Consider the following 15,218-nt stretch of genomic DNA (forward strand, 5'->3'; position numbering starts at 1 on the left):
GTATATATATATATATATATATAGTCATGTAATGAGAAGCCAACAAACACAAATACTTAAAATTTCCCCTATGTTGTACCTGGTGTCAGTGTTTGTTGGCTTCTCATTACATGACTAATAATTATCGGGTCCCTCGGTTAACCCACTTTCTTCTCGTTTATATATATATATATATATATATATATATATATATATATATATATATATATATATATATACATATATATATATATATATATATATATATATATATATATATACATATATATATATATATATATATATATATATATATATATATATATATATATATATATATATATATATATATATATATATATATTGCACGTTCATGGCGCACGTTTCCCGTGAGGTACGTAAAAACGAAAAAGTAAGAGAGAATCTGTGGCGGCGTCATCACAAGCGATATTTATTAATATGGGCGCAAAAAGAAATTCGACTATGCTTCTCGCAAAAACCATTTGTCGATGCAAGATTTCATCGCCTTCGGTTCCACACTGAAAATACACCGAAGACGACGGCAGCCGCCAAATTGACCGCTGCTATCATCCGGTAAAATCCATCGTACGTGCCTTTTCCGTCCCGGTAGGCTCCTGGACAAATGACGAGAGAAGATAAGGGAGGGCGGGCATGGAGAATTGGTGTACTTAAGAACAATGTACGCGAAACTTGTTCAATGGTAGTACACAGTGCAGCTCATGTCAGAAGAGCTGGCGTCGATAGCTTTCCCATGTAATACCCTACCGCGTCTTTTGTCGTATCCATGTCTGCAATGAAGAACTGTGAAAAAAGTACGGCAAGCTTTTAGGATCTGCTAATGGCCTGGGCAATGACTCCGTTTCAATGAAGTCCTTCTGATAACCAAGAGGTGACCCGTTGAACAACATCCCGCAATGACCGCATTTGGAAGGGGCACGAATGCAAAACAGCAATCGTAGCAAATTTTCAGTACAAGTTGTGGAACCGCAGGTACGTAAAATTAGTCTCTCTACTATAAGGTATTGTCTGGCATCTGCATTTTGAGACGTAAAATGGCCAGTCGCTACTCAAACAAAAGAAAATGGGCAAAATTTAGAATAAATGTTATGCTTTCAATATCTACGATAATGTTATAACGGTTCCTAACGCTGACTCAAATCCGCACAGTGTTTCTTTTTAGCTTTCTCTTAGGTGTAGTTTCGCCACGTCCTACCGGTTTGCTTTAATCAAGTGTGGGCCTCCTCAGTAGGGTAGTGAGATTTAGCACAGGTTCTCTGGTGCTCGAAGATTGAAGTAAATATAGTGAAACACGAATTCCTCGGAGCTTTTGACGACTGATCAATCTTAGGTTACTTCATGCACTTTCGGGGGAGCTGTGCCTGTGTCGCTAATCATTTTCACGCCTATCCGCTGCACAGTCCATCATCGAATGGGTAACGCCTCAGGATGCTGTGCTGAGGGACCAGGATTCGGAACTAACTGTCGCGCCAACTTTGGTCCCTTAGTATGCGGCAATGTGTACATATGGGCAACACTTCAACGAACCTCGTTCACACCGGAATCAGTCCGTGTAGATGCGGCTCTTAGCAGTTAACGCTGTTCAATAAAATTCTCTGACGCCGATTGGAGCACTTGTTATGTGCCACTCGGTTCGTGCAGCATCTTCAATGGACCTCACTGATGCCAACTTTGGCGACTGGGTTTGTGCTATTGGGCGTGTGCCACTCTTAAATGAGCATCTTTGACGCCAACTTATTCAACCAGCCATGTGCAACTGGAAATTTGCCGCTCTTCAATGAAGAACAGGATACTTTGAATTTCTTTCTTTGAGTCATAGCAAAGTAAGGACTGTGGAACGAGCTATGGAAAAAAAGGTCACCGTGTAAGATTTGAATATTGGTAGGTAACAACGAATAGCAATTTAATAAGCGACGCTCTATGCTATATTTAGCAAAATATGTCAAAGCGCTTCTGTCCAGGCCCCTTCTAATCTTTTCTTTTTGTATTAAAACGCACACAGTGCCATAAAAGAATGATGGTGCCAAGTAACCTTCAGAAAAGAGGCAGCATTATTTGATATAGTAGTCACTGTTGCGGATTACAGGTACCTGCAACTTTTTTTCAGCCTTGTATTCCAGTAGTATTAACCCTTACGGGACACCGACACATTTACTAACCCTAACAGCTTCTCCAGATTCTCAGCCACACAGGATAGCAGGAAACAGCTGCTGTTTTAAGCACAAGAGATCGGTGATGTGTAGTAAATATGAAGGACAGGCAATGAGGGCGACCGTTGCTGAAGCCAACTGTAACTGTTTTTACACAGATAGCTGTTACCACCACCATATACTAGTGTTTTTTTCCCGCAGGCTTCCGCTTCAGAAATCACAGAGCTATTTCCCAGAGTTTATAAAAAGACAAAGAAAAGGACGCACTCAGGACGCACAGAGTGCACTTCGAAGATTGTACTTCACAATTTCCCACCAATGCTGCAGCACAAAATAAAGCTCCTGGTGTCCTGAGCGCTCTTTAATATGTATGACTGGATGACGCCACGCAGTGAAGCTTATCGAGAAAGCGATGCAGAGTAAAAGGAATATACACGAAGTCAGTAACAAGAGGAAGGAAAGGCAAGAGATGGAATAAAGAGGGTTTTTTTCTCTGCTTCTCCACAACTAAGAAGCCCACATGCACACGCTTGCGTGAAGGTTCCTTATTGTCCGCGACCGCGGGGAGCCGCCTTCACGAGTGAAGACGACTGGAACAATAGAGACACTACTCACGACTTTTCTTTATTTTTATATCTTTTGGAGATTGCTCCTGATTGCATGAAATAAGATTGCGCGAGAGTATTTTTACTGCAACTGATACCATACGCGACAGTGACAGGTACACCGCGAATAATATTCGGCCAGTTATTGTGTAACTGCTCCTCATTGCGGGTCGACACAGGACGCTGAAACCTACCAAGTACACATCCTTAATGTGCGGTACGTTCTGGGATTGTCGTCACCTTCGTGACTTATTCAGCCAACGCAGTAGCGGTGATACTCGGAGGCCTACGTAGTGCTGTCCTGTCGCAGGCACGCACTTCCGAGCGATTATCACCTCCTGGCGCGTCGCAATTGACTCCATGATTGCCGACATCGGTTCCGTCAGAATCGACACTTGTAGTTGTGAGCAAGTGCTATACCCACGGCGCCATCTAACGGAAGCGACCGTTGGCAAAAGTCATTGCGGCAGGATACACAGAACGAACTGATAGCCGAAGCGTAAGACCATGCGCCGTGCGACCACGAGGGCGTCTGTGAACAGGGCTTTTTATGGCACTAAAATGTACCGTACAAATGTGCCTATGTAGTCTATATCTTTATCTACGCCGCGTATTTAAGGCAGATGCGACGCTATTTAACCAGCAGGGTTGCACAAACCATGACCTATGTTCTTCATAGAATTATTCTTTATATTTGGAGAAAAATTGCTATGTTCAAAGAAAAATTAACGGAACATTCAGTTTACAATGTACACCTTTCATCTTAAATCTTCTTCGAGTACTAAAAGCAAATCAATATAAGTTCTGGCAATCTGAAAGCGATGTGATTGCACTGATGGCACTTCCCACAGGCAACACAGTGGCGCCTGTGTGATGCCATTACACAAGCCCTGCACGGCGTTTAAGCTTCCAAGGGTGGCAGACTTTTTGACGCACACGTGTATAGTGAGGAGGCCATCCGAGCAGTTCAAACGTAAGGCGGAACCTTGCTATTGCAGTCGGTGCTTCGCCCTTCTGGAGAAACTGCTTAATTTTATTTTTCAAGTGGCACTAAACAGAAAGAATTACACAGTCTGTACTGGTACATTAGCCTTCAACATTACCACAAAGCACACTCTTAACATGAGAAGAGGCTTGATAAGCCGATAAATAAGGAAATGAAAAGAAAAACGAAATACAGGGGGCGATGCCGCCTTGAATTTCCCGCACCAGCGTGTGGTAACGTCATGGATTTCAACTGCGCCTGCTCTGGCGTAGTTCAATCGCTATTGGTAAAGATCAACAACACCGTATTATAACAGAGCTATATACTTAGCAAGGTTCAGGAACATTTATTCGAGCCATAGCCAGTAAAATACGCAACACGACTTCAAAATGTGTGACGTCGCACTGAGGTGTAGCAGCGCTGAGGTTTCGGCACAAAATTCAATAAATTGGACTATGACGTTGAATTTCTTTTGGCCTTTTAAGCGATATATATTAGTCAAGTGTTATTTATTGTTTCTCTTTTTTGCCCCTTTAAGCAAAAAGCAGGTGGTTAACCATATATTTACTCATAACAAATTTAGGTCATCCTTGGCGGATAGTTTGCCGCTGGTAATAAACGCATTCGGCAATTGATGACATTCACGATGGATTTTGTTGCTACTCGCGCAAGGCCAATGTGGCTTGTGTGCAGAAAGGCGGCAAGCGTTAGAAACAGTTATTGTGAACGCTTGTAAATACGGCACTTTATGCTATAAAAGCAAAAGAGGAACTGGCACTCAATGTATTTTGTTGCAACATTTTGGAATGAACATTTCCAAGCTGGTGTCATGCTCAATATTCGTTAACAGTGATTACTCCTTGCGAAATCACCGACTACAACTCGAAAATCACAAAATGTGTTGTACTGTACTCAATACCTAATTAGTGAAATCGCGTTAATTAGTATTGATTTTGTGTTAATTGTGTTAATTGGTACATCTGTGAATGAACTTTTCGAAGCTGGTGTCATCCTCAACATTCGTTAACAGTGAATAATTCTTGCGAAATCACCGGCTGGAACTCCAAAATTAAATATCTGTTGTAATGTACTTAGTACATAATTAGTGACATTGTGGTAATTGGTCGGTTAACTATTCAAATTTCTACTGCATGTGTAATCCGCGTTATCGAGTAGTCGACTTCAAGGACCGAATTATGCGACGTGCCACAGGCGAGATGCTCTTTTTTAAATTGTCAGTCTTAGCTAAAGCACCCTTTAACTAGAATACCTCGAATATAGCGCTTCATTGCGCTTAATTTATGTATGTGCCGTGCAACAAATCCCGAAGCACACGACTAAGATTGTTTCGGGCTATGGAGAAGAATAATATGCTCAATAAAATTTGGTGAATTGCAAGTTCTTCGCTCAGTTCTTAAAGAGAAGCTGAACAGTCTGTCGAATTCAATGAGACGCTCATATACGGATGCGCGAACCTTATAAACCATGTAGGTAAAATTTGGGGTTTTTTTTCAATTAGGAGCGACGTAATCGTCGGTTGAAATTGCGCTGTAGCTCCGCCTCCCTTTGAGTGGACGAGCTTAGCGGAGACCGGAAACCGCGGTGTTGTGACGTCAACTCTGCTTCGTCCCTTCGCAGCGTCCGCGACCGTGCCTGACCGCGCTTGTTTCTGCGTGCGTGCCATCGTAATCTGCTTCGATCGACCCTGTATTCCTTTGTTGGTGCGTCTGCGTGTATGTAGAGTCGTATTCAACGTGCGTGGTAGTCAAGGTGAGTGGTAATAAACGTGAGTGGTAGTCAACAGATGAAGGTCACTACACGTACTGCATGAACCGGGAAGCTTTTCACGCGTTTAAACCGTCTTTGTAGATTGCCGACAGCTTTGGACAGGCACAAATGCCGACGATCGCATCCCCGCTTACGTTCCACGAGGAGGCATGCAGGAACACAACACTACAGTTGTTTGACCGGAAACGAGCTCACTAGATCGGCGAAAGATCGGCGAGATCACTAGATCGCTTTGCAAAAAACATACTCACCAAAGAGCATTTCCAACACGAGGAGATCCCAAGACTTTGCTTTCGTTCGCGTCGAAAGCACTGCTCGCACCAGCATCATTTGCTTCTTCGAGAGGCCGGCTCTTCGCAATCGGCTCGTACATGTAGGGAGTAACGCCCAACTCCTCAGAAAAACGCAGTCTCTCTAAATTTTTCATTACCGTCTCAGAAAAAGAGCACCAAACTACCTGGCACCACGCTTCGTGTGTAGCGGCAGCGGTCGGCAGCGGCAGAGTTGACGTCACGAGGCGCACCGACCAATCACAGGCGGAAACGAGACGCGCGAGCTGGGCGTGTCCGCTGCGGCACTTTTCGTCGAAATAAAATATATTTGCGCTTTCTTTCGCTCAATTTCGATACGATATTCGAAATTGGAGGGTTGAAAACCAATATTTACAGAGGTTCACTCATTTTTTCTGGAAAACCTTTCAGCTTCCCTTTAAAGCTGAATAATCTTCGTAACACTCACCCACAATCATAGGGCTGACTAGACTAAGTGGTATCATTGCCATGCCCGTGACGCCGCAGCAAGCGGCTGTCCGATCGACGCCAAGCAGTTCAGCAATGATAACGGCCCTGAAGCACAACAGAGTTCCTTTGCAGACGCCATGCATCGCGGTGATCGTCGCGACACCCGCATATGCCTGCACGATTGGCATTGGAAACAGGAGAGCACTGATGAAAATGAACCCCAGCACGTAGAGCGGACTACGTATGCGTGGCAGGATGTCAGCAATGAAGGGTATCGCTCCACGACCGATGAGCCCACCGAGTGCCATGAAGGAAACCAGCGTCTTCGCGGCATCGAATGTTATGCCCTTGTCGATGGCGTAGTCCACTATTGTCGTGGAGAACTGCACAGCACTATAGTCGTCAATGATGATGACCGCGACAATCACGTAGAAAGACGGCATGACGAAGAGTGCCAGGGCGTGCCTCAGAGAACTGCTTTCTTGTGGCGGTGACTTGGCGATGGGCCGTTTCTCTTGCAGTTCATTCGCATTCCTGCGAGAAAGACAAGGGTGCTGTGAGAAGTTGCTTAAATCATCTGTTTTCTGGCACTCACTTTCGCTTGGAATAAAGCTCGCCTACACGGAGGAATTTATTTACCGGAAAGCTCCTTATGTGTTTTCGTCCATTTGCTTTGGTTGTTTATACAAATAACCGTCTGTTAGACATCCTTGTTCGGTCTTTATGCATCACGACTTTTTGTTGAACTAGCTCGTACTTGTTAGTGCGTAATAGTACGCTAAGCAATGCAATATAAGAATAGAGCAAGAGAGAATGGAGAGAGCGTCAGTAAAGAAAAGCTTTTTTTATGTTCTGTATTGTTTCGCTTCTTACGGCACAAGTTGTGCTTTGATGCGTCCGCCCTCTTAGTCAATACGGTAACCACATTTTTTGTTTAATATTTAGTCAGCTTCAAAAACGGTGGTGCAGTCTTGGCTAGCTGCGAGGCAAGCCAACATGAGAGCTCGCCAGGTGAAGAATACAAAACATACAAGCGTCAGTTAAAGACCGCACAATGAGTGGCATAATCTCATCGTGGTTCTGGCACGTAAAGCCCCACGTCTTTTTAGAGCGCAGCTCTTTGGCGTCCGTTCCTGGGTTTCGCGTCGTCGTCGGCGTTGTCGTCGGCCTCGTAACCAGCTCCGCCCCCCTTTCATCTCCCCAGCGCTAGCGGCGACCGACTGATACCGCTGGATGCCGCTGACGCCGCTAGAGAGTCAAGATAACGTGACTGCATAGAACACCGTCGCCGCCATGCAGAAAGAGGAGGAAAGGGTCCCCCCCCCCTCTTCTTGTGTGGCGGATAGGGTGCTCTTCAGTTGCCGACGCGCCGGTTATTTCACGTAGGCCCCGGCACGTCGACGAATACGTGACCACCTTCCCACGGCTAGACCTGGTTCTTAGCGCTGCGGAAGCGAGGGTATCATATTGTTTGTGTCGGCATCGGCGGCGTTGTCCCTGAAACCAACTCCGCAGCTGGGGTTAACTCACTATCGGCGTCAGCGGCATCAGTCAGTCGCTGCTATCTCTTCCCTCCTCCCTTTATCGTGTTGTCCGCTTGCTGCGCGCGCTTCTGCCCCCATCGTTTGCCGCTGGGTGTACACGCCGCCCCCCTCCCCCCTCTTCCTGCGAGTCTCCGGTTGTCAAAGCGCCCGCTCGAACTTAATTCCTTTCTTCGCTCCTCCTCCAATGCAACCCCTGTGCGGTGGCAATCAGAGAGCCAGATCGGTGGCGGCGGATCTGTATATGTGCACCGCCCGAGCCGAAATTGCCGCTGCCGTTCGCCCTGTGCGGTGGCAATCAGAGAGCCAGATCGGTGGCGGCGGATCTGTATATGTGCATCGCCCGAGCCGAAATTGCCGCTGCCGTTCGCCACTGCGAAATTATCTGCCAGTTCTTTCTGAGCCATGAGCGAGACGACCGATGGAAGTCCTCCGTCTGCTGCTGCTGCTGCTGCTGCTAAACGAGCTGCCAGAGCAGAGGCCCAGCGCCGTCGCCGTCAGAATCCAGAGGTGCGTGCCGCCGAAGCAGAAGCTTACCGTCGCCGCCGTCGAGATGATCCAGGAGTACGCGTCGCCGAAGCAGAGGCTAAGCGCCGCCGCCGAGAAGACCCTTCCGTTCGCGCCGCCGAAGCGGAGGCTCATCGCCGCCGTCGAGAGCAACCAGCAGTAAGCGAGGCTGAAGCAGAAGCTCATCGCCGCCGCCGAGAAGACCCTGCAGTTCGCGCCGCCGAAGCGGAGGCTCATCGCCGCCGTCGAGAGCAACCAGCAGTAAGCGAGGCTGAAGCAGAAGCTCATCGCCGTCGCAGAGAAGACTCTACCGTTCGCGCGGCCGAGGCCGAGGCCAAACGCAAACAAAGGCTCGCATTTGCTGCGGTCAAATTTCGCATTAGGAAGTAACGTAATCGTCGGTATTTTTTTTGTTAAATCTACTACAAGGTGATGAGAATTCGGAAGCTTCGGTATTTATTTTTGTCATTGCATGCGTTAGCTCGTCTGAAGTTATAGCTTGAACACATGAAAATACCTGGACTGATATAGCGCGGCATTAGATGTATAAGTAGACAAATCGAAAACGCCCCTTGTTTTGGGTTGCGGCAACATTTCCTCTGAGTAGCGGTGCTTGTATGTCCCCTGAAAGGGCAGTATTGTTGTGACGCGCAAAGTAAGTGAGTGCTCGCATGTACCTTGAAGGATTCATTGCGAACAAAATTATTTTACTTTGTTTTGAATGATGGTCATTAGAATTAAATGAAGTCATGACGCTCTTTGCCAGTAACCAGCAATTTATCTCGCGTGAACTGTACCGTATCAAATTTGATATTTCAAGTATATCTTCATAGGCTGATGAAAAAAAAAAGAACATTAGAGATTATTTCGAAGACGACAGAGTTTATAGGCTTTTCGTGCTAACATCATCCTGTCAGCCTCTAAATTCATTGTAAATATTTGGTTAATATTATTACGATATGCTCAAGCGATGCTCAAGAAACGATCCGCCGCGAGAATGACGACGAAGTTGGTCGGTGCGCTTGGCGCGAGCGGGTGTCGGCCTGGCTGCCTGGCTCCAGTGTAAATAGCCTGTAAATAGCCTCTTCTGTCTGTGTCTATCCACACGCAACATTCTGGTGGAGGTCAGCGATCCCCGTCCTCACCACGGAACTCAAAAGTGGTCGGCACACCGAGCTTGTCACCATGCCTCCCGGTGACGCGCCCACCTCTGCAACGGCTTCGGCATGTCCCACTGCTCCAATCATCACGGTCGCCCCACATCGCTACCCAGGTGTGTTCTCTGGCCTGGAGGGCCACGATGTTGACGACTGGATCAAACTCTATGAATACGCCAGTGCTAATAACAGGTGGGACCCAACTATTATGCTCGCCAATGTCATCTTTTATCTCGGCGGCACCCCACGCGTGTGGCACCAAACGCATGACGACGAGATAACCAGTTGGGACAATTTCAAAGAGAAGCTACGGGAACTGTTCGGCGACCCCATTGGGCGCTAGGCTGCCGCGAGAAAGGCTCTTGCATCTCGTGTACAGTCATCTACGCAGCCGTACGTTTCGTACATCCTCGACGTCTTAGCTCTATGCCGCAAAGCTGACGATGGTAAGTCCGAAGCCGAGAAAGTGTCACATATATATTCTGTGCTTTTATTCTGCACGTAACGTTTTAGTGGAGATGCGCGGTAGAAATGGAGCTTTGTTTTAAGACTTCACAGCACTTCACCACCAATTGTCACTCGCAACCAAAACGTGCATGTTCGTACGTGCTCCCGAAGCCGGGCACAATGGAGCCCTCCTCACAGCAGGTCTATATGCTTCCCTTGTTGGTGTATCACCCATGTTTCTCATCACTGCTGCGCTTCGGAGAACTCGACCCTTTGGCCCAACTTTTCTTCCAGCCGTTCACGCCCTGATACTTCTCGCTTCCAGCCGCAAGCATGCCGGGCAACTTCTGGCGATCCTTCTCGGTCCATGTAATCTAGAGACGTACCTTGTCTACATAGCCGGTTTTTCAGTTCGTCTCCATCTCGTAGTTCGCCGTCCCTTAGCCGGCTGATACTCCCAGTGATGGCTTCAGGAAAACTAACGGTAGCAGCTCTTAGAGATAACGACTCGGTGCTAAAATTATCCCCTGACCACTCCCACTCATCTCAACCTCATCAAAGTGGGCTTGCAGGGCGTGTCTTTTACGTCTGTCATTGACACTGGCGTTCAAGTACATATAATGAATGCTAGCATTCTCACCTACAGTTCTCCCCCATCGCTTGAGTATAGGTTTGATGACGGTGGAATACGGGCCGTTATTGGTATGTGTCCTCCTGCTGTGAGTACCACCGGACTCTGTAATTCTGTTTTGCTTATGCCCTCGATCAATCCCCCCCGAACATACCCTGGGTCTTTACTTTCTGTTGGCACGTTACACCATGACAGACTGTTTTGCCGGTGTTATGCTTCTCGTGTACCTCTCGCTATTCATTTTTCCGATTCCGCTCCCAGGCCGGCTCTGCTGTGCTGAAAACATTCGCCTGCCTCATTTTCATGTGACCTGTCAAGGACGTCCAAAAAGCGGGGATCGCTACCTTGGACCATTATTGCTCGCTGGTAGAGAGTTTCCGTAGAGTAGCATTGAGGTCTCTTCGTTTGAGTTGCTATATGGGCGTCATGTTGGAGGGCTCATGGCTGTTCTCAAGAAGTTATGGACAAATTCTCGCCTAGACGGTGCGACAAACACGACATATACATGTATGATGGAGCTTCGGCAACGTCTGGAACACAATGCGCATGTGCACTTGCACACAAAAAGAATTAGAGAAGGCGAGAAAACTACAGAATGTATATTATCACAAGAAAGCGAGGAAGCGAGAACCTGTTCCAGGTGACCGGGTGCTAGTATTATTACCAGCCCATAAAAATAAACTGGTGCCCTCTAGGAAAGATCCGTTTCCAGTAATCGAGAAACGCACTGAACTCGATTACCTTGTCAACCTTGGAAATACTGTCATTCTCTTTCATTCTAACATGTTAAAGAAATATTAAGAGTGCAAACCACTAAGCCAACCAATGGTTGCAGGCGCTACCACCACTCAGCCGACTGAGATTGGCACGACCCAGGATTTTCCCGGTGATGTACCACATGTAACATTTGGACATATGCAGGAGTGGACAGACGTGAGTATAGCACTGGAACTCATTGCACACGAGCGACACCAAGCCAGGCAGATCCAGGACAACTTCAGAGACATCTGCGTTTACCAGGGAAGACGGACGTTGTTCAGTGTGAATTGCAGCTTGAGAGGCTCCGATACAGGTGTAGCTTTACCCATTGCGTTTTTCCGTCAAAGAAGCCGTGGAACGAGAAGTTAATGACATGTTGCAGCTGGGCATCGCTGAAAGATCAACGTGGGCCGAGCACTCATCTAAAGTGGTCGTTAAAAAGAAAGATGCCACAAAGAGGTTGTGCATCGACTTTCGCCAACTCAGTAGGGTTCTTCTCGCAGGTTGTGAGGTGACCCTTCGCACAGATATGCTTTCTAAGCTCATCGGATGGAACTTCTTCTCACACTTCTGTTTTACTAAAGAATACTGGCAAGTACCGATGACCAGCCAGTCTAGAGAACTCTGGACATCTTTATGTGAATGTCGATTGGATCAATCACGTCCCGGCTAGTTCACCGTGCGGCTGATTATGCGCTCCACTCAGAGACGCGAAGTACAGCTGCAAATATTCACGGTTTCACCGGTGAATCCGGACTCTATCATTTCAAATTTGTGCACTTCGGCAGCAAGACTGCACCGGCAGTGTGTGATAGGTTAATGCGAGTCATCACCGAAGGCACTCCCAGTTTGTTCTACTACTTCGATGGCGTGCTTGTCGCCACCAAAACCTGTAAAAACCATCTGGAAAGACTGAGGAGATTTTCTGAACACATCAGAACGGCTCCATTAACGATTAAGCCAGCAAAATGCCAAGTCGGCTGCCCAACGACCAACTCTCTAGATCACATCATCGACCATGGTGTACTATAGAGGACGAAAAGTACTACTGAGAAGGCCCGAGCGGCTCTACAACTGGAAAACCAAAAAGGTGCTGAAAGCCTTCCTGAGCCTTGCGGGTTCCTTTCATGAATTTGTTCCCAATACACTGAGCTGACTTATGGATTCACAGAACTTACAAAGAAGGGCTTCCCCAATAAACTAGTTTGGCGTCGAGAACACGAAAAATCATTTCAAGCCGTGAAGAGACTATTGGTCACGCAGCCTGCGCTGAAATCCCCAAACTTACACAGGCCGTTTGTTTTACGAACAGATGCGTCTTCACGAAGCGTAGGAGCAGTACTACTCCAGGCACATGAAGGTCCACTGCACCGAGTTTCTTATGCAAGCCGGAAATCATTGCCACGTGAATCAGCCTAATCTCTTATAGAAAGAGAAGGCTTTGCCGTAGTTTAGGCAATTCAGAAATATCGTGTTTTCATGTATGAGCGACCGTTCAAATTGCAGTGCGATCATCAAGCACTGACATACAACCAATCTGCGAAACATCTAAATAACAGGGTTCTACGCTGGAGTTTACTGCTTCAGGAGCTTGGCTTTCATGTTGAATGCATTCGCGGTGTGAACTATGTCGGTGCTGACTACATGAGTCACGCGGATTTCATTGAACGCTTGTGACGTATTGTCGTAGTACACCGTCTTATTCTTCGCGTAGGTTTGTGGCGCGCTGTTTCGCCCCGTGTAATGTGTTGCAAGCTTGAGTTTGAACTTGTGTCCCATTTTAAGGAACTGCTAGGTAAGTGCGTACGCCGGGCGGGAGTTCGGAGGAATGAAAAAAAAACTAGTATGGCTACCTGGAAGAAGCCAACAGAAGCCAAAGAAGTGAATGCGTGAGCTCGAGACGAACGTGCATGGAAGCTCGCTCTTCTCGGAACGGAACACGGCTGAGCTGGCACTGTCAGGTTAGCCATGGCCTGTACGGGTTCACACTGAGGCACAACACGGACCGAGTCTGTCCTACCACACCAGCCGGGACGAGAGTGGCGTTTCCGGCGGTGAACCAGTGTTCGTTTGCTCCAAATCTTCTAACGCAGCACGACAAGCTCGCTTCCTTGCTCTGTAATGGAATATATTCAACTTTGGAAGTCGTCTTCATGAACGATCGCCCCTTTTTATGCATGGAATGGCACCAGTGAAGCCAGCCCGATTTATGCGCAGCCAAACCGCATCTCTCTCACTAAGCGACCCATCATCACGCGGAAAGTTTGTACAAAATTCTTGCTCGCAATACAACTGAACCATAACGCACCCAGTGGGCATCCTTTGCTTTAATCTATCTATCTATCTATCTATCTATCTATCTATCTATCTATCTATCTATCTATCTATCTATCTATCTATCTATCTATCTATCTATCTATCTATCTATCTATCTATCTATCTATCTATCTATCTATCTATCTATCTATCTATCTATCTATCTATCTATCTATCTATCTATCTATCTGTCTATCTATCTATCTATCTGTCTGTCTGTCTGTCTATCTGTCTGTCTGTCTGTCTGTCTGTCTGTCTGTCTGTCTGTCTGTCTGTCTGTCTGTCTGTCTGTCTGTCTGTCTGTCTGTCTGTCTATCTATCTATCTATCTATCTATCTATCTATCTATCTATCTATCTATCTATCTATCTATCTATCTATCTATCTATCTATCTATCTATCTATCTATCTATCTATCTATCTATGAGCTCTGTTCTGCCCACCCACTGGAAAGAGGTCTGCTTGCATTGACCCCTAATTATGTGCTACTGATCGCGTATTCTCCGTCATTCCAGCTTTGTCATCTGCCTTTGCTCATGCCATAATTATAAAGCCTGTCTCACCAACCCGGTGAACGTAATTCGCTAATAGCTTGGGAAACTAGGTATGTACTTGTGGTCCCTATGCCGTCATGGTCGTTACATAGTTGTCATGCCGTCGTCGTAACGCAGTCACTTCACCGTCGTCATCGCTTCAACATCAATCTTTTTTCGTCACTGAATTGTGATTATGTCGCCGTTATCGCGCCGTCGTAGTCAGACAGCTACTGTCTTGCATACGTTGGCTGGACCAGCGTCGTTGTGCTATTGTGGCTTTGCCATTGTCGACACTCTATCTACATCATCCGACTCGTCATAGCCTCGTCATCGCGCCATCGCCGCCATACAGGCTTTATGATACAGTCGTCGTGCCGCTGTTGTCAACAGGCATCCGTCCCCATCTCATTGTCCTCATACCGTTGTCATGGCATAGCCGTCAATACGTCGTCCTACGTATTTGTTGTCACACCATCGTCGTGATTCCATCTAGATCATGCTTACACGTCTTCATTGCATCTTCGATAGCCGTCCCTTTTCATGCCATTGCCATCCATCATCGTTGTCACTGAACTGTCGAACGCGAGGACCTGGTACTTGTTTGAGCAGTTGACAAATTCTGCCCCTGTATGTACAACCATTCCCTCTCATCAGTAATCACCCCGCTTTGATCTTGTTTTCATTCCTCAGAGACACTTCATGGTGCCTTGGTCGCTGGGTTCTGCGCCTTCGAAAAATACAGTGGCTCAGTTGTGTAGAAGTCTGACTGATGACATCCAAGATGGACACTGCCTGCGTGTATTTTTGTCGACGCGACTGACACTTCTACAGTGGGGCTACACGTGTGCGTTCACTCTTACACTGGCTTTTCACGACGTCAGAAAGAAATGACACCAGGACCTTCCCTAGCAAAACCTCGTCCAACGGCCGACTTCCCAGGCGCCCGACCATTCCGCTCACTTGCTTGAACTACAGGATGACATCTGGTACCGCTGTATTGTGCGCCATGGCGGCCCTGATTCTTCGTATAGCTAACCTT

General features: G+C 46.9%; 1 protein-coding gene across 2 annotated transcripts in view; it reads right to left on the reverse strand.

The window, feature by feature from the left end:
- Positions 1 to 416: 416 nt before the first annotated feature.
- LOC135908244 (monocarboxylate transporter 12-like) overlaps positions 417 to 15,218 on the reverse strand; it is a 37,876-nt gene continuing 23,074 nt past the window's right edge. For both annotated transcript variants that reach the window (XM_065440006.2, XM_065440007.2), the window contains exons 5-6: positions 6,285 to 6,820; positions 417 to 614 (exon numbers count right to left, since the gene is read on the reverse strand). In XM_065440006.2, the coding sequence (XP_065296078.1) occupies positions 499 to 614; positions 6,285 to 6,820 (652 nt within the window). In that variant the 3' untranslated portion in view covers positions 417 to 498. The remainder of the gene's footprint in view (positions 615 to 6,284; positions 6,821 to 15,218) is intronic.

The sequence above is a fragment of the Dermacentor albipictus genome, chromosome 2 (assembly GCF_038994185.2).
Source record: "Dermacentor albipictus isolate Rhodes 1998 colony chromosome 2, USDA_Dalb.pri_finalv2, whole genome shotgun sequence".
Taxonomy (NCBI): Eukaryota; Metazoa; Arthropoda; class Arachnida; order Ixodida; family Ixodidae; genus Dermacentor; species Dermacentor albipictus.